The sequence below is a fragment of the Mytilus californianus genome, unplaced genomic scaffold, assembly GCF_021869535.1.
Source record: "Mytilus californianus isolate M0D057914Y unplaced genomic scaffold, xbMytCali1.0.p SCAF_3, whole genome shotgun sequence".
Classification (NCBI taxonomy): domain Eukaryota; kingdom Metazoa; phylum Mollusca; class Bivalvia; order Mytilida; family Mytilidae; genus Mytilus; species Mytilus californianus.
The window spans coordinates 103,187,803-103,212,209 of record NW_026262679.1 but is presented as its reverse complement, the minus strand read 5'-3'; the positions used below and the strand labels follow the sequence as shown (position 1 = coordinate 103,212,209).

General features: G+C 32.6%; 1 protein-coding gene and 1 long non-coding RNA gene across 2 annotated transcripts in view; both read right to left on the bottom strand.

The window, feature by feature from the left end:
* The window catches only part of LOC127735627 (BLOC-3 complex member HPS1-like), a 38,464-nt gene extending 14,160 nt beyond the window's left edge, over positions 1-24,304 (bottom strand). The window contains exons 1-12 of the mRNA XM_052245865.1: positions 24,106-24,304; positions 20,279-20,431; positions 19,151-19,272; positions 18,097-18,205; positions 17,280-17,431; positions 14,479-14,698; positions 13,965-14,013; positions 13,016-13,110; positions 8,256-8,403; positions 7,513-7,703; positions 5,714-5,878; positions 1,004-1,116 (exon numbers count right to left, since the gene is read on the bottom strand). Of these exons, the coding sequence (XP_052101825.1) occupies positions 1,004-1,116; positions 5,714-5,878; positions 7,513-7,703; positions 8,256-8,403; positions 13,016-13,110; positions 13,965-14,013; positions 14,479-14,698; positions 17,280-17,431; positions 18,097-18,205; positions 19,151-19,272; positions 20,279-20,431; positions 24,106-24,219 (1,631 nt within the window). The 5' untranslated portion in view covers positions 24,220-24,304. The remainder of the gene's footprint in view (positions 1-1,003; positions 1,117-5,713; positions 5,879-7,512; positions 7,704-8,255; positions 8,404-13,015; positions 13,111-13,964; positions 14,014-14,478; positions 14,699-17,279; positions 17,432-18,096; positions 18,206-19,150; positions 19,273-20,278; positions 20,432-24,105) is intronic.
* The window catches only part of LOC127735633 (uncharacterized), a 151,334-nt gene that overhangs the window by 90,531 nt on the left and 36,396 nt on the right, over positions 1-24,407 (bottom strand). The gene's annotated exons all lie outside the window — the stretch shown is intronic.

Here is a 24,407-nt window from a genome sequence, read left to right as displayed (position 1 = left end):
GATTAAAGAGTACATAATGAACTATGGATTTATTATCAGTTGTTGGGTACTAATTTTTGTATATTTCCTAGATACAGAGTAAACAAGAATTTAAATGCTCAAAGAAATGCAAATTTGCCTATATATCTGTATGCAGGATATGTCATAATCACAAAATCAAGTACCCATGAAAATGCTATTTTTTTTTCTTATACTGCTCTCATATTTCATCAGTAATTAGCTATCTAATCAAATACAAAAATCAAATCTAAGTTCTATCATGGAATTATTTCCCTTTAATAAGATTTACTGGTCAAAAAATTTAAAATCTGTTTTTCGAATTGTTATTACCAAATATCTTGAAAATAAGAACACTAGTTCCAATGTATATTGTTGTTTTTTTTTGTGTATTTTTTTAAAGTGAATAATATCTTTTATCACCAATCACAAAACACACATGTCACATTTAGGAAGCTACTGAAAGTCTAATAAAATCACAATTTGTTTTTATACATTAATCTTCCAATTGTCACCTAAAAAGGGTAATAGATATAGCAATGCAACTGTGTAGTAAAAAGTACATACCCTTAATCACCATTTCATGATATATATTATCAAGAAATTTCCCCCAAAAAAATATCAATATCTATAAAAAGAAGATGTGGTATGATTGCCAATGAGACAACTCTCCACAATAGACCAAATGACACAGAAATTAACAACTATAAGTCACCATACGGCCTTCAACAATGAGCAAAGCCCATACCGCATAGTCAGCTATAAAAGCCTCCGAAATGACAAATGTAAAACAATTCAAACGAGAAAACTAACGGCTTAATTTATGTAAAAAATAATGAACGAAAAAAAACAAATATGAAACACACGACAACCACAGAATTACAGATTCCTGACTTGGGACAGGCACATACAGAATGTTGCGGGGTTAAACTAGTTGAAGGCGCCAACCCTCCCCTAACCTGAGACATTTCTATTTTCTAGTATATTTTTGGTTCAAACTAAATACCTTGGAGGGATTTCTTTATCTCTTGGTTGTTCTAAGAAATTCAAAAGATGTGACTTGAAACTTGGATCATCCCATTTCTTCAAAACATCATTAAATATTGCAGGAACATTTCCCTGAAAATAATGCTAGAATTATATAAAGCAAACAGATAAAGCATGTTTAAATCTCATGATTTTTTACTTTCCAAATGTAATACCTTATTCTTCTATTACAATAAATATGATGCTAATAAATAGAATTATGATGAAAACAGTGTTTAATCTATAGGTGCTAAGGATATTGATCCTTATTATTTTTCTTTGGTACATCTGTTTTGCAAGAATGTTTGAATGCTATTTCATCTTTATTTAACAACTTCTTGTTTATATGGGGACGAAGTCCCCAATAACAGTAAGAAAATCAAAAAACGAATAATCAATATACAGTCGACTCTCGTTATCTCGAAGTCAGCCAGACCAGAGAAATATTTCGAGATACCCGTAGTTCGACTCAAACGAAAACCGGAAGCTTGACAGTCCAAGGGACATAACTCTTGCTTAGCTTGGTAAGGCTAAAATAAATCCGGATGGGAAGGGGATCAATATTCTGGTCTCAGATCGATGTTTTTGTATGTTATGGTCTTTTATTATTATAATAACATTTTATGTCTCATATTTATTTCTTTGTACAGTTACAATTTGTCCCTGTGGCATTTAGCCGAGAGAGTCATTTCCAATCGATCTAGCTTTATTTAAAGTTGACAAAATTGTTCATTCTTGTATACAAGAGATTTTAGAAAATTTAGATTTCTTTTATTTTCTTTCCATAAAATATTTTTCTGCAAGAGAAAATAAAAAAAAAAACATATAAAGATGCCGATTGAGTAGTTTTGGATTGATCACCAATGGAAGTCTTAATCCCCACTTTATACACAGCCAAGCTCATTAGTGTATGATTACGATTGATTGTTTTTAAAACATTTTAAATAATTTTACATAATCTATAACAATGTATCACTAATTATTTATCATGGTGATCAAAGAATCTTAGGTAAACACTCATGGAAAAAGCATGTCATAAATCAATACAGTTGTCAGAGACCGGAAATTTAATTACACATGTATTGTCAGATTAACTCTTCAATCCATTTAAATCCCCGAGGTCATGTTTAGACATATGTGTTTTGGTTCGAGATAAATAATGAATTTTGAATGGTTTTGTTAACCTTGGGACCATACATTTAGTTCGAGTCAACCGAAATTTCGACTCATCCAATTTCGACTCATCAAGAGTCGAAATACATATATTTATATGGAACAAAGTTCGGGACCACGAGAAAACTTCGACTCATCCGAAATTTCGAGTCAACCGAGTTCCAGACAACGAGAGTTAACTGAACTAATGAACTCAAAATCATTAACTTTTTTTTTCTAACTATTTTCCAAAAGTTGAGTTTGCGCATTACCATGTTCCGGTTTTGTTGACCGCCGCTACCATGTTGTAAGTCAAACAATGTACCGCAAATTTGTATAACTGATTTCCAAAAAGAATAATGAGGACGAACATTTTGAATTTATTCTGTTTGAGTATGTAACAAGAGTGCACACGCTGAAATGTCTCGCCTTCTTTACTAACTATTGATTTTATGTTGATAGTCCTAAATATAAAGCTTTACTACAAGTAACACATAAACTTAAAATGATCCAAGAAAATGAGGTCAAGGTCAGATAAACCAAACGAGAAATACATGTACACCTTACAATCATTCAATAAACCAAACATAGTTGACCTATTGCTTATAATTTCCAAGAAACAGTCTTAACCAAGAAAACTTAACATTGACCAATGAACCATGAAAATGAGGTCAAGGTCAGATGAACCATGCCAGTCAGACATGTACACCTTACAATCAATTTATGCATTAAATATAGTTGACCTATTGCTTATAGTATCTAAGAAACAAACTTAACCTTGAAAACTTAACATTGACCAATGAACCATGAAAATGAGGTCAAGGTCAGATGATACCTGCCAGACAGACATATACACCTTACAATCCTTCCATACAACAAATATAGTTTATCTATTGCTTAAAGTTGAAGAAAAACAGACCAAATAACAAAAACTTTACACTGAGAATGAACCGTGAAAATGAGGTTAAGGTCAAATAAAACCTGCGAGACTGACATGTACATCATAAAATATTTCCATACACAAAATATAGTTGACCTATTGCATATAGTATTAGAAAAAAAGACCAAAACTCAAAAACTTAACTTTGACCACTGAAACATGAAAATGAGGTCAAGGTCAGATGACACCTACCAGTTGGACATGTACACCTTACAATCATTCCATATACCAAATATAGTAGACCTACTGCTTATAGTATCTGATATATGGACTTGACCACGAAAACTTAACCTTGTTCACTGATCCATGAAATGAGGTCGAGGTCAAATGAAAATTGTCTGACGGGCATGAGGACCTTGCAAGGTACGCACATACAGTAAAACCTGTATAAACCAGCCGGCTACGGGACTACGAAAAAGGGCCAGTTTGAAGAGTGGGCCGGTTTATTCAGGTTTCCGTTTTGACAGGAAGTTAATGACTTCTGACGTACTTTTTATTGCATGTAAGAGTTCTGTCTGATTGTAAGCTATAAACTCATTAATACAAAACGCAATAACATAATAACTTTGCATGATCGTTGTTTTGAATCTTCTTATTCATTGGCTATATAAATTTAAGAAACTGGTTGTTCCTCGAATTCAATTAATAATATTTTAACCGTTTTTTACATATCCTAGTATGTCAAATAGACATCGGTAGCATCAGAATTCGACATGTCACTTTCACTTTCACTTTGTGTTCATTGTTTTCATTTGCATCATAATCCTCGCGTTGTTTGAATTGTGACACGAGAGTTTCGTTTTAATTCCATCGTTCATTTCTGACGTTGGTATAGCCGATTAAAAAGCCAGAATTTTATTAAATGAAATTTCATCACGATCAAACATTGTCGTACATTGTACAATACTGATTAATTGTTGTCGTCTGGGTGTTCTTCATTATCAGGGTCATTGGTTTAGGGGTTCACAATAGGCAACCCAAGATGTAAATTTTCTAATTCCGCGATTTGAAAAAAAAAAATGATCTAAGTTACAACGTAAGTTCTATCCGAGATATATTCAGCGTGTCTTTTAGTTTAATTTACACTTTTAGAGTGTTTTATTAATACAGCTCACTACTGTACCTTTTAAGTTCACGGTTTAACACCTGGCTTATTGATTATCCTGAAAAGCCATCTTGTATAAACAAATGTTTTGATTGCATATCGATCACTACTGTTATCATTTTAAATTAATTAGACAAACTGGTTTTGACAGGTAATAATTAAGAATTTTGGGACTGCATCATTAGACCGGAATTCGGAATACACAGGGTCCGGTTTACAAAGGGTATTTTAACAAAGACTTTGAAGGGGAAATATGGGACTTTAATTTTCGGCCGGAATAGACAGGAAACCAGTTTATTCAGGGTCTGGTTTACTCAGGTTTGACTGTACTAAATATAGTTATCCTATTACTCATAATAAGAAAGAAATTAACATTACAAATAATGTTGACTTTATTTTCAAGTAGTCACTGAACCATGAAAATGAGGTCAAGGACAATGGACATATGACAGACGGAAACTTTGTAACATAAGGCATCTTTATACAAAGTATGAAGCATCCAGGTCTTCTAGCTTCTAAAATATAAAGCTTTTAAGAAGTTAGCTAATGCCGCCGCCACCGGATCACTATCCCTATGTTGAGCTTTCTGCGACAAAAGTCGCAGGCTCGACAACAAAATGAGTCTAGAGCTAATTCAACATATGATTTTATAGCAAACAAAATGAGTTCTTTGGGGAAACTCACCTCAGATCAATCAGGCAGATTTTGTATCTGTACAAAGATCAGTAATAAGCTGACTTTTGTATATTTGTTGTTTTTATGTATGAATCATTATGTTTTTAATTAAACTATACTTTAAAACAAGAAAACAAAATGCTACCTGAAGATAGCGTTTCATTGTTTACATTGAAAATGATGTCATATATAAAATTCCTAACAATAGGACCAACCTTGGACACGTTTCTGTAATTCAGTTACTTTTTCACCAGAAATTAAGCTGGGAATTTTTTTACAATAAATGTTTATATGTATAAATCTGCTGTTAACAGGATATTGTAAAGTATTCTAAAGGTTTGCTGACTTTGTCCCCTTTCACCTGGTAATACCTGCCTCATATTAGCAACCTAACCTTTATAGGAATCAAGTTAAATGTGCTGTTCAAAATGTTATTGTGTAGTAGAGAGGAGACATATGTAAACATGTGCCATTCCAATTGTAATTGTGTAGTAGTGGGTTAACAAAAAAAATGTAAACATGTGTCATTCCAACAGTTATTGTGTAGTAGAGGGGCGACATATATAGACTGTTATTGTGTAGTAGAAGGGTGGCATATGTAAACTGCTTCCATAATATTTACTATTGAAATTATATTTAACTCAAAAAATTACTGAAAAAGGGGATTGCAATTGCCAAAGTGCATGTGGTTTAACAAAACAAAAACACATCAATTAACCTGCAAAAAAGAAAACAGGTCAAAGTTACAAATCTATGCTAATATAAATTCTGAGTTTAATTTTGTAGAACATATCAGCTGACCAAATAACATTTCCTACCTTTGCTCTTTTAAGAGGTGCAGACAGTTTGCTTATCAAGGTGTTTACAGTGTCATACATATTCTGTCCCTGAGCCCAGTGACCATGTCCTGTTTTTCCTAACACAACTTGTTTCAGCAAATATAAAACTTGGCAGAGGGTGTTGGCTAAACTGGCTCTAGGCATCTGAAGAAAAAAAAAGTTATCACTGACTTTTGAATATTAACATATTACAGTTTGAGTTTAGAAGCTAATTACAAACATAACTTCTAAATAACTATTCATAATTTAATGACCATTTTCAAAGAGTGAATAATAAAATTGAACTAGTACTTATAAGGCACATCCTCAATACTTTAAATTATTAAAAATTCATTCGAATAAAGCGTCCCCTAAATTTTTATATAAATTCTTAGTAAATAAATCAATTATTAAAAATGCAATGAAGCTTACATTTTCTAGATGTACAGAAATAAACTGAAAATACAGTGATTGACGATAGTTTCAGTCTGCCATAATTGTTTTTCGTTCATTGATATAATATAAATCAATGAATATCAGAGAACATCTGTATAAATTGGATATAATGTACACCTTTATTTGTCATTGATATTAAGTGTATGCCTCAGACCATCTGTATATCAAGGCCATGATGGGAACTTTACCTCACTGACAAGAATAAGTTTGATACCAAGGAACACCTGTATACATGGAGCAGATGTGGACATTAGGAACAGAGAGAACTTTAACTCACTGACAAGAACAAGTGTGATACCAGGGAACACCTGTATACCCAGGACATGATGGGAACTGTTGCTCACTGACAAGAACAAGTGTGATACCAGGAAACATCTGTATAGCCAGGACATGATGGGAACATTACCTCACTGACAAGAACAAGAGTGATACCAGAGAACACCTGTATACACAGGACATGATGGGAACATTACCTCACTGACAAGAACAAGAGTGATACCAGAGAACACCTATATAGCTAGGACATGATGGGAACTTTACCTCACTGACAAGAACAAGAGTGATACCAGAGAACACCTATATAGCCAGGACATGATGGGAACTTTACCTCACTGATAAGAACAAGAGTGATACCAGAGAACACCTGTATACCCAGGACATGATGGGATCATTACCTCACTGACAAGAACAAGAGTGATACCAGAGAACACCTGTATACACAGGACATGATGGGAACATTACCTCACTGACAAGAACAAGAGTGATACCAGAGAACACCTATATAGCCAGGACATGATGGGAACTTTACCTCACTGACAAGAACAAGAGTGATACCAGAGAACACCTATATAGCCAGGACATGATGGGAACTTTACCTCACTGATAAGAACAAGAGTGATACCAGAGAACACCTGTATACCCAGGACATGATGGGATCATTACCTCACTGACAAGAACAAGAGTGATACCAGAGAACACCTGTATACCTAGGACATGATGGGAACTTTTCCTCACTGAAAAGAACAAGTGTGATACCAGAAAACACCTGTATACCCAGGACATGATGGGAACTTTACCTCACTGATAAGAACAAGAGTGATACCAGAGAACACCTGTATACCCAGGACATGATGGGATCATTACCTCACTGACAAGAACAAGAGTGATACCAGAGAACACCTGTATACCCAGGACATGATGGGCACTTCACCTCACTGAAAAGAACAAGAGTGATACCAGAGAACACCTGTATACCCAGACATGATTGGAACTTTACCTCACTGACAAGAACAAGTGTGACACCAGGGAACTCCTGTATACCCAGGACATGATTGGAACTTTACCTCACTGACAAGAACAAGTGTGATACCAGGGAACACCTGTATACAATGGAGCTGATGTGGACAGTGGGAACACAGTTCATTCTGTAGAAACACTATGTGAGACATGTAAAATGGTATCGACTCCACCTCCTCTGGTACTGGTGGTGTTACATTTTTGGTTCCAACTTCTGGTGGTGTAGCTCTGGAGTCATCTGGAAAAGAGGATAGCATTATTATAAAATGAAAACATAATGACTTGATGAAGGCCTCCTAAGTTGTTGTCTGAAAACCAAAAATATGTCATTTTCCCCTTTATCAAGGAGTATAATTCTAGAAAGACAAAAGTGATATCATTCATATTCAATCCAGAGCTGTTTTTAATGGTCCATTCTAATATTCCCATATTTCAAATTTGAAATGATTTGATTGAGACTTACTTAAGTAATTGTTGTTAAATTTTTTTTACTATTTTCCTTTTGATCGTGAACTTGTTATTGTCAATGTGAGACTTCTATGATATACTGCCTCAAGATGGTATAATTAAAAGATACTATATAAAATGCAGACTCATAAAAAATAATGTAAATGAAACATAGACTCTAATGAAATGTAGTAAACAATACTGCCACATGTGTCCAATTTTATAGATATTGATACAATGAACATGATGGAAACTTTACCTCACTAATAACAATAAATAGTTTCAACATGACATTATTTGAGTTGGAGTTATTTCCAAGAAAGTTACAAAATGTAAAATGTACCATATGTTGGTTCTACCCAACTACGACTTCTAGCCCTACCACTTCCTACAATTTGTTTAGCAACATTCACACCAGGTACTTTTTCACCTTCAAATGTCCTACTTCTTCTTCGACCAAACAAAGGCAGAGAGCTGGTTTTATGAAGAACCTACAAAACAATGATTAGTATCTTAAAAAATCCTCAATAGAATTAGTCCATAATCTGTCCTAAGGCTGGTACCCATTATCCAATAACTATTTTTCCCTCTTGCTGCCAGACCCAGTTTGCTCAATATACCATTAAGGCTCTATCTAGGATAAAACGTGAATGTTGCTTAGACTATTATTCTGATATTACTTGCTGCATGACACCTTGATTAATTTCATTATTTTATAATGAATATTTCAATATTTTAAATTATGTCATGGATTAAAGAATTATTAGATTTTCTATTCTTTTTTAATTTTATCTATTTCAGTAAAATCCAACAATTCTTATCTGAATAAATATTTTTTTATTAAAATGTTGTTTGATATAAAAATGATCTAATAAAAAACAAGAGGCTCTCAAGAGCCTGAATAGCTCACCTGTAATTTTTTGCTTAAATCTTTCATCAATGATTATTTTTGCTTTTCAATATAAATTAATGAGTGGCTTAAAAATGCCATTTAAATGTTATTTGTATCTGTCATATTTTCTTCAAAAGCAAAAAAATGCATTTTACCCCTATGTTCCATTTTAGCCATAGTGGCTATGTTTCTTGACGTACAAGGAAATAAAATACAAAATTTATACTAGATACTCATTCAGCCCAAGTTTGGCTGAAATTGATTCAGCAGTTTTAAAGGAGAAGGTTTTTTAAAGTAAGCAAACTAGATGAACAAATTGTGAAAAATTGTCTTTAAAGGACAATAACTCCTTAAGGGGTAAATTGACAATTTAGGTCATATAAAAACTTATATGTAGATCTTACTTTGCTGAATATTTTTGATGTTTACAGTTTACCTTTATCTATAATAATATTCAAGATAATAACCAAAAACTGCAAAATTTCCTTAAAATCATCAATTCAGGGGCAATAACCTAAAAATCAGATACCCGATTTGGTTGATAATTTCAGGGCATGTAAACCTTGACCTAATGAATACTCTAACTTCTTGTCTGATTTGCTCCAAATACTTTAGTTTTTGAGATATAAGTCAAAAACTGCATTTTACCCTATGTTCTATTTTTAGCCATGGCGGCCATGTTTTCAGAGGAACCAGAAAATAAAACACAAACTTTATTCTAGATAACCTAAGAATCATTCAGCTTAAGTTTGGTTTAATTTGGTTCAATAGTTTCAGAGGAGAAGATATTTTTTAAGTTAGAAAACATGATAAACAAATTGTGTACAATTGTCCTGAAAGGGCAATAACTCCTTAAGGGGTCAATTGACAATTTTGGTCATTAAACTTATTTGTAGATCTTACTTTGCTGAACATTTTTGCTGTTTACTGTTTATCTTTATCTATAATAATATTCAAGATAATAACCAAAAACTGCAAAATTTCCTTAAAATTACCAATTTAGTGGCAGCAACCCACAATGGATTGTTAGATTCATCTGAAAATTTCAGGGCTGATAGAACTTGACCTAATGAACATATGGGAAAAATAAAACACAAAGTTTATTCTAGATACCCTAAGGATCATTTAGCTTAAGTTTGGTTGGAATTGGTTCTGTAGTTTCAGAGGAGAAGATTTTTTAAAGTTAGAAAAAAATGATAAACAAATTGTGTAAAATTGTCTTTAAAGGGCAATAACTCCTTAAGGGGTCAATTGACAATTTTGGTCATATAAACTTATTTGTAGATCTTTCTTTGCTGAACATTTTTGCTAGATTCATCTGAAAATTTAGAGTTGATAGAACTTGACCTGATGAACATTTTTACCCCATGTCAGATTAGCTATAAATGCTGTAGTTTTTGAGATATAAGCCAAAAACTGCATTTTACCCCTATGTTCTAATTTTAGCCATGGCGGCCATGTTTATTCACGAAACAGAAAATAAAACACAAACTTTATTCTAGATACCCTAAGGATCATTCAGCTTAAGTTTGGTTGGAATTGGTTCAGTAGTTTCAAAGGAGAAGATGTTTGAAATAGTTTATTCCAGACGGACGACGACTGAAGACTGTGGATGCCAAGTCATGGCAAAAGCTCACATTTCCTTTGGAAAGGTGAGCTAAAAACATATGAGATTTGTATGCCCCCGCCGTAGCGGAGGGGGCATTAAGTTTTACCCTTGTCTGTCTGTACGTCCGTCCGTCCGTACATCCCAAAATTGGTTTCCGTTCTCTAACTTTAGTTTGCCTCAACCAAATGTTATGAAACCTATCCACAATGTTTATTACCACAAAACACAGATCAACTTTTTGGTGGTGTCACTTTCACCGTTCTAAAGTTATGCCCCTTTAAAAATGGAAAAATTGCTGAAATATTAGTTTTTGTTCTCTAACTTTAGTTTGCCTCAACCAAATGTTATGAAACTTATGCACAATGCTAATTACAATAATACACAGATCAAGTTTGAATTTTGTTGGCGTCACTTTTACCGTTCTAGAGTTATGCCCCTTTACAATCTCAAAATTGCTGAAATATTTGTTTCTGTTCTCTAACTTAGTTTGCCTCAACCAAATGTTATGAAACTTATGCACAATGCTAATTACCACAAAACACAGATAAAGATTGAATTTTGGTGGCATCACTTCTACTGTTCCAGAGTTATGCCCTTTTAAAAATGGAAAAATTGCTGAATTTGTTTTTCTGTTCTCTTAATTTAAGTTTACGTCAACTAAATGTTATGAAACTTATAAACAATGCTTATTACCACAAAACTCAGATCAAGTTCAAATTTGGGTAGTGTCACTTTTACAGTTCTTGAGTTATGGCCCCTTATAACATTATATGCAAGCGGGGGCATCATCTGTGTCCCATGGACATATTCCCCATTTTTTATAATTAATACAATTTCCTGGTTTCATTGTTTATAACTATAATTTACTGTCAGTGCAATTCTATATGTATCTTCTCGTTTCAAAATTAATTGACATTTGTTACAATTTTTTCTTTCCCTCAATATTCATGTGTTTGTGTATGTTTCTTTTATCTTAGTTTGTTTCTAAATATGAGTTATATAAGAAATGTATACATCAGTGGGGTAAACATCAATGAGACAGCACCCAAATGATATAATAAACAACAAAAGGGCATCTAACGGTCACACAGCACCTAAAACAATAGACAAGTGTCCATACCATATGTCAATCTCTAATCCCCATCCCTCCGCCTCCCCATATTTAGGACTGATTGATTGTTGTTTGCCTAATGTCTCGTGCCAAATTTTAGGCAATTTGTAAATAAATTTATGAGACCTTCCACATCAAATTCTTAAATGGAACAAAAAAAAACCCAATTAAGTTATAATCCAAAGACAAACACTGATGACATTGCTGACATGGGTAAGGCACATTATCAATGACAGGGTTATATATACTCAACCCTCATTCTTTATAATTTTGATAAGTGGAATAACATAAGACACAGAGGAGAAAACGAAACAAGTACATGCCAAAAGCACATGTACAAACAAAATACTATAATAAACTGCTTCGCTGAGAGCAGCTGGATACGCCCGCAGAGGTCCAATCCTGAACAGTTGGGGCAAAAATGGACACAATATTCAAGCTTGATACAGGTCTGAATTTGAATTGTATTAAATATTTGACATATTATAGGTTTCAGAATAAATGTAGTCAAAGAACTTGAAATTGGTTATATGAATTGAATTTATATTCAATTAAAGATTTCTTGCTGTTGTGCAATACACTGTGCTGTTGCACAATACTAAGTAAATCTGTTGTCAGACTATAAACAATTAAAGTTCAATTAATTCTCAATGTCATATTAGAAATTTATGAAAATGTAAAGGGAGCTTACATCAATAGATATAAACAATTCACCAAAGTTTCATGAGAATTGCTGACAGCATTTTTGAGTTATTGTCCCAAAACTGGAAAATCCCCCCTTTTTTAATGAATAAAACCCCATAACTCAGAAATGTAAAATGTAAAATTTATAAAATTCTAAACGGAGCTTACATCAATAGATATAAACAATTCACCAAAGTTTCATAAGAACTGCTGAAAGCATTTTTGATTTTTTTGTCCAAAAACTGGAAAATCCCCCTTTTTTTATGAAAAAATCAAAAGGGAGCTCATGTCAACAGATATAAACAATTCACCACAATTTCTTGCAAGTTGGTGAAAGCATTCTTGAGTTATTGTCTGAAAACTGGAAAATCCCCCTTTTTTTAATGAATAAAACCCCATAACTCTAAAACATAAAATCTAAAATTTATAAAAAACGATAGGGAGCTCACGTCAATAGATATAAACAATTCATCAAAGTTTTATGCAAATTGGTTAAAGCGTTTTTGAGTTAATGTCCGACATGTTGATGACGGACAGACAGACGGACAACAGTATACCATAATATGTCCCGTAAACGGGCGTATAAAATTTAAACCATATCACTGAATGTAAGCTTAAAGCATTTTGTTTGATGACAAAGAAATTTTAACTTCTTACACTCGTATAGAAATTCTAGAGAAGATCTCATATAGCATATCAAAAGTTGGTTATTACAATTCAATTTTGTTCTATATGACTGTAACTCCTTGTATCAATAAAGTTTACTATTGACAATAGTTTATAATTACTAACTCATTATGCATTTACCTCTGGAGTAGGAGTTCTAGTTGGTGTTTTTGATTCTATTGGTGTGGATCTTTTCTCATCTGTCAGTGATATTGACATTTCTGGAAAAGGATTATCTGAAATAGCAATAATATGCTTAATAGTTTAGGATTATCTTATAATGATATAAGCGTGTAAATAGACATCTTAATATAACTGGCTTTCAATTGACGTATTTACACTTTTGGGTATTTGGCTGTATTTGCCTGAATGACCCCAGGTCTAGCTCTGAATAACCTTCCGACTTCATGCAACAATCACTTTTAATTATGATGTCAAATGTTTTTATTTGTGTTGCAAAATTTTGCAGGAACAAGTGTGAGACTTAAAGTAATGGCAGACAAAATTGTGTACAAGGGTAAATACGTCTATTTGTTCCTATCAAATAATCATAAAATTTACAGGTGACTAAAAAAATAAGTGAACTGATTTAATTCAATGAATTTAATTTTTGTTTAACCATATGTAGAATAAGAACATGTTTGTATGATACAATGGACAAAGTTGAGATTTTTATGTTAACTTAATGCCAGTACAGCATCAGTCTACAGGAAGTCATTCCATTCCACATGAACACAATATTCTGAGTCCATCAGTTCTTGCTTTTTCACTCTTGAATGTTGCATGATGTTACAGAAGTTCAAATATAATTCCAATATCTTTTGTTTGGCATAGTTCTTGATCTCAACCTGATACAGTTGAGGCAAGCTTACTCATATAGTAATAAAATTCCTCTGTTATCAGTATTTCGCTAATTCATAACCATAACCCGACAGCATATTGTATTTCTAACAGAATCGTACAAGCATATACAGACAATGATGTCATATAAATTGAGGATCCATAGCAACAGCAGTTTAAACACTCATTAAATTTTAAATTACCACAACAAAATTTTCACCATCCTGTTAACAAATTAGGTTTAATTTACCTGAATCTGACCCTTTTTCTGGATTTGGTGATTCTAATGCACTAGCATACTGCAAATATAAGGGGCAACATGATTGTTAAACTGTGTCATAAGTTATTTCATAGATTATAAAGATTAAGATGTCTAAACATACATGTAGCAATAATTAGCATACAAAAATAATGATACCCATTTTTCTTTGCATATTTTTTCACTTCTTAAATAGATGACGTTGATGTGGATAGTAACTGTACTCATATCATATACAATAATATACAATAATATTAAACCTGAACTTCACTCAAAAGTCTGAGCTTAAAAATGGCAGGCTTTTTAAAATCTATATGAATGTTTTGAAAACCAAAAGAATCAACAATTTAAAGTCATCAGACATACCAGATACTTCTAAATCAGAATCAATATACAATCAACTCACACTGGCACTGATGGATGAAAAGTGAATAACTGTGCTTGTTATAGATCAAAATAGACTTTTAAGTCAAAATGTCATAACAAAACAATTGAAGTTTCTCACCTTTTCATCATCATCCTCTATGTCATCTTGTGCACTGTCATATCTGTCTGAAACTGGGCTGCTGGGCTGGTATTCCATTTTTGTGGAGGAGGATCCTTGCTCAGACTTTCTATAGGAAAAGGAGAACAAATCCTCCAGCTTCTCATTGGTAGGAAATAAGTGTTTTATCAGCAATATTATAGCTAGAGTATCAGAGGGTCTCAGTTCAGGTACATTTCTCCTACAATCGGAAGCTTTTGTTATTAGTTATTGTCACATGTACTATTGAAATAGTAATCAATTTGCAATTTCAGAATTTAATACATTCTGGGTAATTATTTAAACAAGAGTGCACATGCTGAAATGTTTTGCCTGTGTCACTTATCATTGAATTCATGTTGCAAGTCTGTCATATGAAGGTTTTACTACAAGTATCACATAAGCTTAACATTATCAATGTTCTATTAAAATGAGGTCACAGTCAGATGAACCATGCCAGACAGACACCTTACAATCATTCCATACACCAAATATAATTGACCTTTTGCTAATAGTATCTGATAAACTGACAAAATCATTACCACGAAAAAACTTATCATTAACCAATGAACCATGAAAATGAGGTCAAGGTCATATGAACCCTGCCAGACAGACATGTGCACCTCACAATTGTCCCATACACTAAATATAATTGACATATTGCTTATAATCACTGAGAAATAGACCAAACCACAAAAAACTAAAAATTGTCCAATGAATCATGAAAATGAGGCCAAGGTCAGATGAAACCTGCCAGACGGACATGTACATCTGACAATCATTCTATACACTACAGGTAAATATAGTGGCTTTATTGCTTATAGTATCTGAGAAATAGACCAAAACTAAACAATGTCCAATGAACCATGAAATTGAGGTCAAGGTCAGATGAAACCTGTCAGTCGGAGATGTCAACCTTACTATCATTCCATACACCAAATATAGTTGACCTATTGCTAAAAATATCTGAAATACGGACTTATCCATGTAACTTTAACCTTGATCACAGATCCATGGAATAAGGTTGAGGTCAGGTGCAAGCAACCCATAAACCAAATATAGTAATCCTATTACTCATAATAAGTAAGTATTTCACTTAATAAATAAACTGTTGACACAGAGATATGTCTCCCCTGTCAGCATAAAATTCAGAAAAAGACAATCTGATGGACAGCAACATTATTAATTAATTCAATGTCCCTGGACCAACTATTGGGTAGGCCCTCGAAATGGTTGACAAACTGAGATGTACAGACAGCAATTTAACTATATAGAAAATATTGTCTATTTTAAGTAGTTCCTATCAAACTAACTTAATCAGAAAACTTGACATTGAAAATTGTTAATTAATTGAAAGTCACTGGACCATGACCTAGGGGGCAGGGCCCTGAAATAGTAGTAGAACTGATATGTACTGATAGTAATGCAACTTTATAGAAAATATCATTGATTTATCGCAAGTAGTTCATATCAAACTAACTTAAGCAGAAAACTTATCATTGAAAATTACTAATTAATTAAAAGTCACTGAACCATGGCCTAGGGGGCAGGGCCTCAAAATAGTCATCAAACTGATATGTATTGATAGCAATGCAACTTCACACAAAATATCATTGATCTATCACAAGTAGTTCCTATCAATCTAACTTAAGCAGAAAACTTAACATTTAAAATTGCTAATTAATTCAGACACTGGACCATGGCCTAGGGAGCAGGGCCTCAAAATTGTTGTCAAACTGATATGTACTGATAGTAATGTAACTTCATACAAAATATCAATGATATATCACAAGTAGTTCCTATCAAACTAACTTAAGAAGAAAACTTAACAATTGTTGAAGCTGTCATCGCAGCCGTCGCCAGACAAGCAATCCCTATGTCTCGCTTTCCGCGACTTTCGCCAACGGCGAGACAAATAAACTGTAAATTTTTTTCAAGCAGTCACTGAACCATGAAAACTTTGTAACATAAGGTATCTGCACACACAAGGTATGAAGCATCCAAGTATTCTTATATTCTGAAATATGAAGCTATAAACAAATAATTTACACCTTCGCCACCGCATTGTTATACCTATGTCTTGCATACCGAGACTTTCGTCACAGGCAAGACAAAAAGGGTACACCAATTGGTTATATACCTCATAGGCAATAGAAATTCAACCGATTACTTTTTATTTTGGAGTTAACAGTTAATTTAACCCATAGTCCTTTAGATTCTGAAACATTGAATATATATCTAAATATATGTATCTACATAGATCTGTCATGAATATGTATCTAAATATATGTATCTACATAGATCTGCCATGAATATATATCTAAATATATGTATCTACATAGATCTGCCATGAATATATATCTAAATATATGTATCTACATAGATCTGCCATGAATATATATCTAAATATATGTATCTACATAGATCTGTCATGAATATATATCTAAATATATGTATCTACATAGATCTGTCATGAATATAAAGTTTATTACACAATGATTGTAAATTGGTTATTTTTTTTACTTAATTTTTGAATATCATTTAAGAAATAGATTTTAAACATAATTACAATTTATATAAAAATGACAATTAACTTTAAAAAAAATAATATGTAAAGATCATTTAAATTCAGAAAATTGCTTCTATTTCTTTGGTATTAATACTTTGTTCACAATTAAGAGCTGTTTAATCTGTCTAGTGTTTCATTGTTGTTGGTTTTCTTATTCATATCTGTTTCAGATCATTTCATATCTGATGTTTTTCAGATTATTTTGCTATCCTACCCAGAATACAAAGTAAGCAGTTTACTGTTAACAAAAAGTAAGCCATGGTATGTGTTCTTCTCTCCTGCATTCTGTAATTTGTTGACAGCATGGTCTAATACATCCACACATCTTTCATTAACTATCATATTAATATGTACTCTTTCAATTGCCTGAAATAATGCATTCTTATATTTAAATTAATATATACATGTTTGCATTTATTTGAATGACACCAGTCCCTTCCATCATGCATATATTTGGCAGAAAGTTAAGAAAATCCTTCTGGAGAAGACATTACTAAGTTATAAAACTTGTGTCTCATCCGTTTGTTTGGTTTCTGAACAATAAAATATGCTGAAACTAATTAATTGTTAAGTTGCACTTTTGACACTTACCTTTGGTCAGGTGGCCTCCTCAGGTGCTGGAGGTCATTAATTATAAGTGGTCATGTAAACCAAAGACTTGAAAATGCATGAAGTATTTAGGAGTATCTATATATATGAAATTGGAAGGTCTAATAAATTAAACAATTAGAAAAAATAAAAACCTTGAACTGTAAGCCAACTTATTTTGGGGAGGTATTTATTTTCCTGACTTTCCCGAGTAGAAAAGTAATGCAAATTAAAATTTTTGTGAATATGTAAAATTTTGATATTCCCTTATATTAATACATCAAAAAAATGAGACGATTGCGAAAAAACAAATCGCTGTTAAGTTGGCAAGAAAGAAAATAAAGTGAAATAAAGTATGCGTGAAAAAAGTTGGTTTACAGCAACTAATCACTATATAAAAAACAAAACAAATATGTAATTCTTGCTCCCTGTCCCATACCTACCTCCACTAGAAAAGCATGTTCTTCCAAAGAAAGTTGATTCCATGTTTTCATAATACCCTTCAGAAGATTCCACCTGTTTGCTTTTTTACTAAATTTGCTGTATCCTATTCTGAAATAAAGGAGCACAAAATAAATGTATGATGTTATACATTGTACAACTCCTGTAAATGTGGATATTTGTCAAGTTAATGAGTCAAACTAATGAACGTATAATTTCAACAGATCATCATAAATAATAAACTTTAGAAGTGCTTTTTTTTTATGTTCCACAGGAAACATTTCTAGTGGACACTGACCTCATCCAACAAATTGTGTTAGTTAATTCATTAGATAAAATAGAATTTAACCTGAAAGTAAATTATATTAAAGGCCTTGGGCTGTTTTCTGCTCTTTGGTCAGGTTGTTGTCTCTTTGACACATTCCCCATTTCCATTCTCAATTTTATATATCCCAATTTAAGGTTATCTCATTTGAATAGTTTTACATTTCGTAATTTTGGGTCCTTTAATTGCTTACAATACAGTATGGGTTTTGCTAATTGTTGTTGTATATCATATTTGTATTTCGTTCATTGCTTCTTACATAAATCAGGCTGTTAGTTTCCTTGGTTGAATAGTTTTACAATTGTCATTTCGGGGCCTTTTATGAGTATGGGTTTTCCTCATTGTTTAAGGCTGTACAGTGACCTGTAGTTGTTAACTTCTATGTCACTTTGTTGTGGCCTTATATACCACTGGGAATGAAGAGGATAAGTAAGTAGTCTATGTCATTTGGTCTCTGGTGGAGAGTTGTCTCATTGGCAATTATACCACAGCTTCTTATTTTTATATTTACAGTTTTTGATTAACTTGGTGATTGCCTTTATCACACAACAAATTACTGAAATTCATTAATAAATACATTGTAATTTTCTCTTTAGTCAATTCAATAGTTATTTCCAAAGAAAGGAAACAGCTGACTTAATTATGCATTTTTATGGTAAGTAGACAATGATTTTGTATAAATTCATTAGTTAAAGAGATTGAAGTCTGAAAATGACTATCTTTACACTTACTCATCAGTAACAGGTCCAAAGAGAAATTCTACCATGCGTACAAACATATTTGTTTTTCTAGTCAGGTACTCTTCAGTCTCACTTCCGTCTCCATTTATAGAAACAATCAATAAATCTTCAACCTAAATAAAATTACATTTTTTTATAATCAAAACTCATAAGTAGTGAAAAAAAACACTAATAAGGAAAAAACAAACAAATATAATTTGAAAAAAAAAATTCATTTGACTTTGTCAATGGGTTGGTCCATCTACATTGCTTTCAATTACCATTGAGAATATATACTAAATTTCGTAGAAAAATGTGACAATAAAATATTTTGTCATCATATTCATACATGTAATATCATTTGAAAAAAGAGGACAACAAAGAGAACCACACCAAAGGCCTGAGTGACCAGATTGTCCCAATCACTGGAAAACTTATATATGAATAAAAAAGAAATGACTTGTACAGAAGGTGGTGTTTAAACATACAAACAAAATATTGACAACAAGGAACAACTAATCAGTTCTAAATCAGTAGTACAATGTATTAATATTAACAGAATGTATCCTATAAACATATGACTCTTCACTATTTAAATATCAAGTGACAAACATTACATGCATATATGCAAGACAATAAGATTTTGATGTCATTTGAATATACCCAACCTTGTACCAGATAGATTCACTTGTTTACATGGAGTCAAATTTTTAATGCCTTGGCTAACAGTCTACATTAAGTAGGACATGTCATCATACTAGGCCAAATTATTGTGACTGCAAGCCCACCAAACCCTAAGGGTTGATTTGGGTATAAAATTATGGTCATCCCTGGACATCTTCCATTCTTGCTAGAGTGGGGAGTACATTTGGATGTGCAGGATGTACTAATTTGCAGCTACATCTGGTCAGAATGGGAGTATTAAATTGGATGCCTCATGTAGAGCAATTATCACACTCTCTGCAAGTAAAAGAACCATTGCAATAACTCTCTTGGGGTCCATAGGTGGCCTGTTGCAAGGCACATTATAGCCTCTATCCCTTAACCCACTACCATGTAACCCTTGTGACAGCTCTTCTCCACTAGCATTAAACAGAAATTGAATAAAAAATCATATCATGACTATTTATATAAACTTACATGTTGGAAGACAAAAACAAAACCATTTTCACATGTTATAGATTTACATGGATTTTTCCTTTGATCTATCATAAACCACTGTGACATAAAAATTGGTGAAAACAACTGCATGACAACATTTGCTTCAAGGATGTTAGCTTCATCATCACTTATCTGTAAATAAATTCCTTTGAATACAGTTTTGTCTATATTTACATCAAGTGCATTATCAATAAACCATTAAGAAACATCATTCATAAAAGAAATATATTTCAGTATAGTATCATAACCATAAACATTTTATAAAAGTAATGCAAATTTTTTTACATTATAATGTGTACATGTATGATCAGTGTTGTTGTACATGCAGTTTTATGGTATATAAGGGTCTCTGGTTCAGTTTCTGATTTTATATCAGCAAAGATGAATAAAGTCCAAATGTATTGTATCAAAATTTTTATTAGATGTATTCTATTCTTTAAATTTGAATTTTGGTATACGTATATCTCAATCTGCCATTTTCTCAATATGATTCTATCAAAACTTTTATTTTCATTGGTTTGTTTCTTCCAGCAGTTGTAGTTTTTCTGTTGGCCTATATTATTCATGATATCTGACAATGTCTGATATCCTTTTGATGTAAGATGCATCAGAAACTGAGATTCCTTAACCTTGAGGCCAAAGTCTCGCTTAAATTGCATTTAAGACTGGCTTTCGTGTAAGCAATGCAGATAATCAGACCTGCATGTCATGACAAATAAAAACAAAAGAATGTCCTGTATACCTTGTATATAAACATTATTAGATTTTTTTAAAACTTAATAGCTTTGTTCAGCATGCTTTGTAATACATGTACTTAAATGCACTATCTATGTGAATGTTCAAAAATAAATGTCTATTCTTTTTCACACATGTGAAGGAATAATATATTCATTGTGTTAAAGCAGCACCAAAGACATGTGATCTTACTCTTACTTTCTAGATGTAGATGTTCTAATTTACCCTGACATCAAGTTAACAACTGGGGTTACATAAAAAATTTCAACTCCTGATGCATTTACTTTCTCATGAACTTCCTAACCTAGATAAGATAATGTAACCCTGTATCTGCAACTCTCCCATCTCCCTGGCATCGGCTTAAAATTCAAACCCTAGTATGGGGACAAAGCCCCCAATAACAGTCAGAAAATCAACAAGAGTGCACTACTATACTGACCATTGATTTTATGTTGATAGTCCTACATATAAAGTTTTACTACAAGTATCACTTTAACATTTATGATCCAAGAAAAATGAGGTCAAGGTCAGTTAAACCAAGGGGGAAATACATGTACACCTTTAATACAATCATTCCATACACAGAATATAGATGACCTAAGAAACAGACAACACCATGGAAATTCTCTATTGACCAATGAACCATGAAAATGAAGTCAAGGTCAGATGAACCGTGCCAGACAGACATGTACACCTTAAAATCATTCCATGCATCAAATATAGTTGACATATTGCTTATAGTATCTCAGAAACAAAGTTAACCAGGAAAACTGAACATTGACCAATGAACCATGAAAATGAGGTGAAGGTCAGATGATACCTGCCAGACAGACATATACACCTTACAATCATTCCATATAGTTGACTTATTGCTTAAAATTTAAGAAAAACAGACCAAAACACAAAAACTTAACATTGAGCAATGAACTGTGAAAATGAGGCTAAGGTCAAATAAAACCTGCCAGACTGACATGTACATCATAAATATTTCCATACACCAAATATAGTTGACCTATTGCATACAGTATTAGAAAAACAGACCAAAACCAAAAAACTTAACATTGAGCAATGAACTGTGAAAATGAGGTCAAGGTCAAATAAAACCTGCCAGACTGACATGTACATCATAAATATTTCCATACACCAAATATAGTTGACCTATTGCATACAGTATTAGAAAAACAGACCAAAACACAAAAACTTTAACATTGAGCAATAAACCATGAAAATGAGGTCAAGGTCAGATGACACCTGCCAGTTGGACATGTACACCTTACAATCATTACATACACCAAACATAGTAGATCTATTGCTTATAGTATCTGAGATATGGACTTGACCACGAAAACTTAACCTTGTTCACTGATCCATGAAATGAGGTCGAGGTCAAGTGAAAACTGTCTGACAGGCATGAGGACCTTGCAAGGTACGCACATACCAAATATAGTTATCCTATTACTCATAATAAGAGAGAAATTAACATAACAAAAAATCTTAACTTTCTTTTCAAGTAGTCACTGAACCATGAAAATGAGGTCAAGGACAATGGACATATGACAGACAGAAACTTAATAGCATAAGGCATCTATATACAAAGTATGAAGCATCCAGGTCTTCTACCTTCTAAAATATTAAGCTTTTAAGAAGTTAGTTAATGTCGCAGCTGCTGCCGCCGGATCACTATCCCTATGTCGAGCTTTCTGCTAAAAGTGGCAGGCTCGACAATAAAATGAAAAATCAATATACTAATGAACTCAAAATAGTTAATTTTTTTTCCTAGCTGTTTTTAACACTTGAGCTTGCGTATTAACCTGTTCCTCTTCTGTTGATGGACGCTGCCATTTGATTTTGAAAGTCATACGATTTCCTGCAAATTTATATAATTGATTACCAAAAAGAATAATGAGGATAACATTTTGAATTTATTCTCTTTGAGTACGTAATAAAATGAGTCTAAAGCTTATTCAACATATGATTTTATAGCAAACAAAATGAGTTCTATGGGGAAACTCACCTCAGATCAATCAGGCAGATATTTGTATCTGTACAAAGAACAGTTATAAGCCAAATTGTTATATCTGTTGTTTTTTGGTATTAATTATTATGTTTTTAACTAAACTATACTTGAAAATGAGAAATATATAACGCTACCTGAAGATAGCGTTTTTTTGCTTACATTGAAAATGATGTCATATATAAAATTCATAAAAATAGAATCAAATTCAGATACCTTTCCGTAATTCAGTTACTTTTTTACCAGAAATTATGCTGGGAATTTTTACAGTTTATATATATAAATCTGCTGTTTAATAATGGAGTTAACAGGTTTGCTAATTCACAATGTAGAAGCACAGAAGAAATTCACTCCTGGTCTTGCGGTCATAAAACTTTATTCAGTACTTGGTGTAGGAATTGTGCTCGAAACACCAAATCCAGTATTTTGATTGGTTAATACTTGAGTCTGAGTACAATAATCATACTGGAAAGTTTTATGACCGCAAGCCCTGGCATACTTAATGCATAACATGTAAATGTTCCAAATTTAATACATTTTAATTTTTAGTTAACAAATAAATAAAGAACACCTTCAAAATTTCGACTGTTCCCTTAAGTGAGGGTCGTAATGGGGATACCTTCATAAAGAATAATGATAAAAAATCTTGCCAAATGATGTTAACGGTAATATTTGGTGCATGACGATAAAATGTGCATTTTTTTATGACGATAAAAAAATCAACTGATTTTTACGAATCACGTTAAATTCTTTCCAAAAATAATGGTAACGGATTATTATTTGAGACCTACGACGAATCACGATAAAATTTTAACCAATTTGACGCTAACGGTAGGCGAAATTGACCGTTTCCATGTGACGCTGGACGGTAAAGGGCATTCCTACCCTCGTAAGTGGATACCTATTTAAGCAATTTCGTACTGAAAATGAATAAAATTTTATACAGTCTTTGAAAAAGATGTGACAACAGGCATTAAGATTGAGGATTGGTGGAAAAAAAATTATCCGGTCCTGACGCTATACAATAATCTCACATTATTTGAACATGTCATTTTACCTCATTGATCAGTCCTTGTTCTTTTGCTTGTTTATTGACATGTATCGCAAATTCGTCATCAACATCCATAAAATAAATATCATTTATTCTATTTGCAACAATAAACCCTTTCATTTTATCATTCGTTTCAGGGTGTTTACTCTTCTTCGATGTACTTAAGCAGCAACTTTAATGTCAACTATGTTTCATTTTTGTAAACAATCAGCTGATCTAGACAATAAGTAGTCAGCATCTTTATTTTCGTATATTTGCTTAAAATTTACATAACCCGTTTATGAGTGTTCTTCATTATTAGTTTTTCT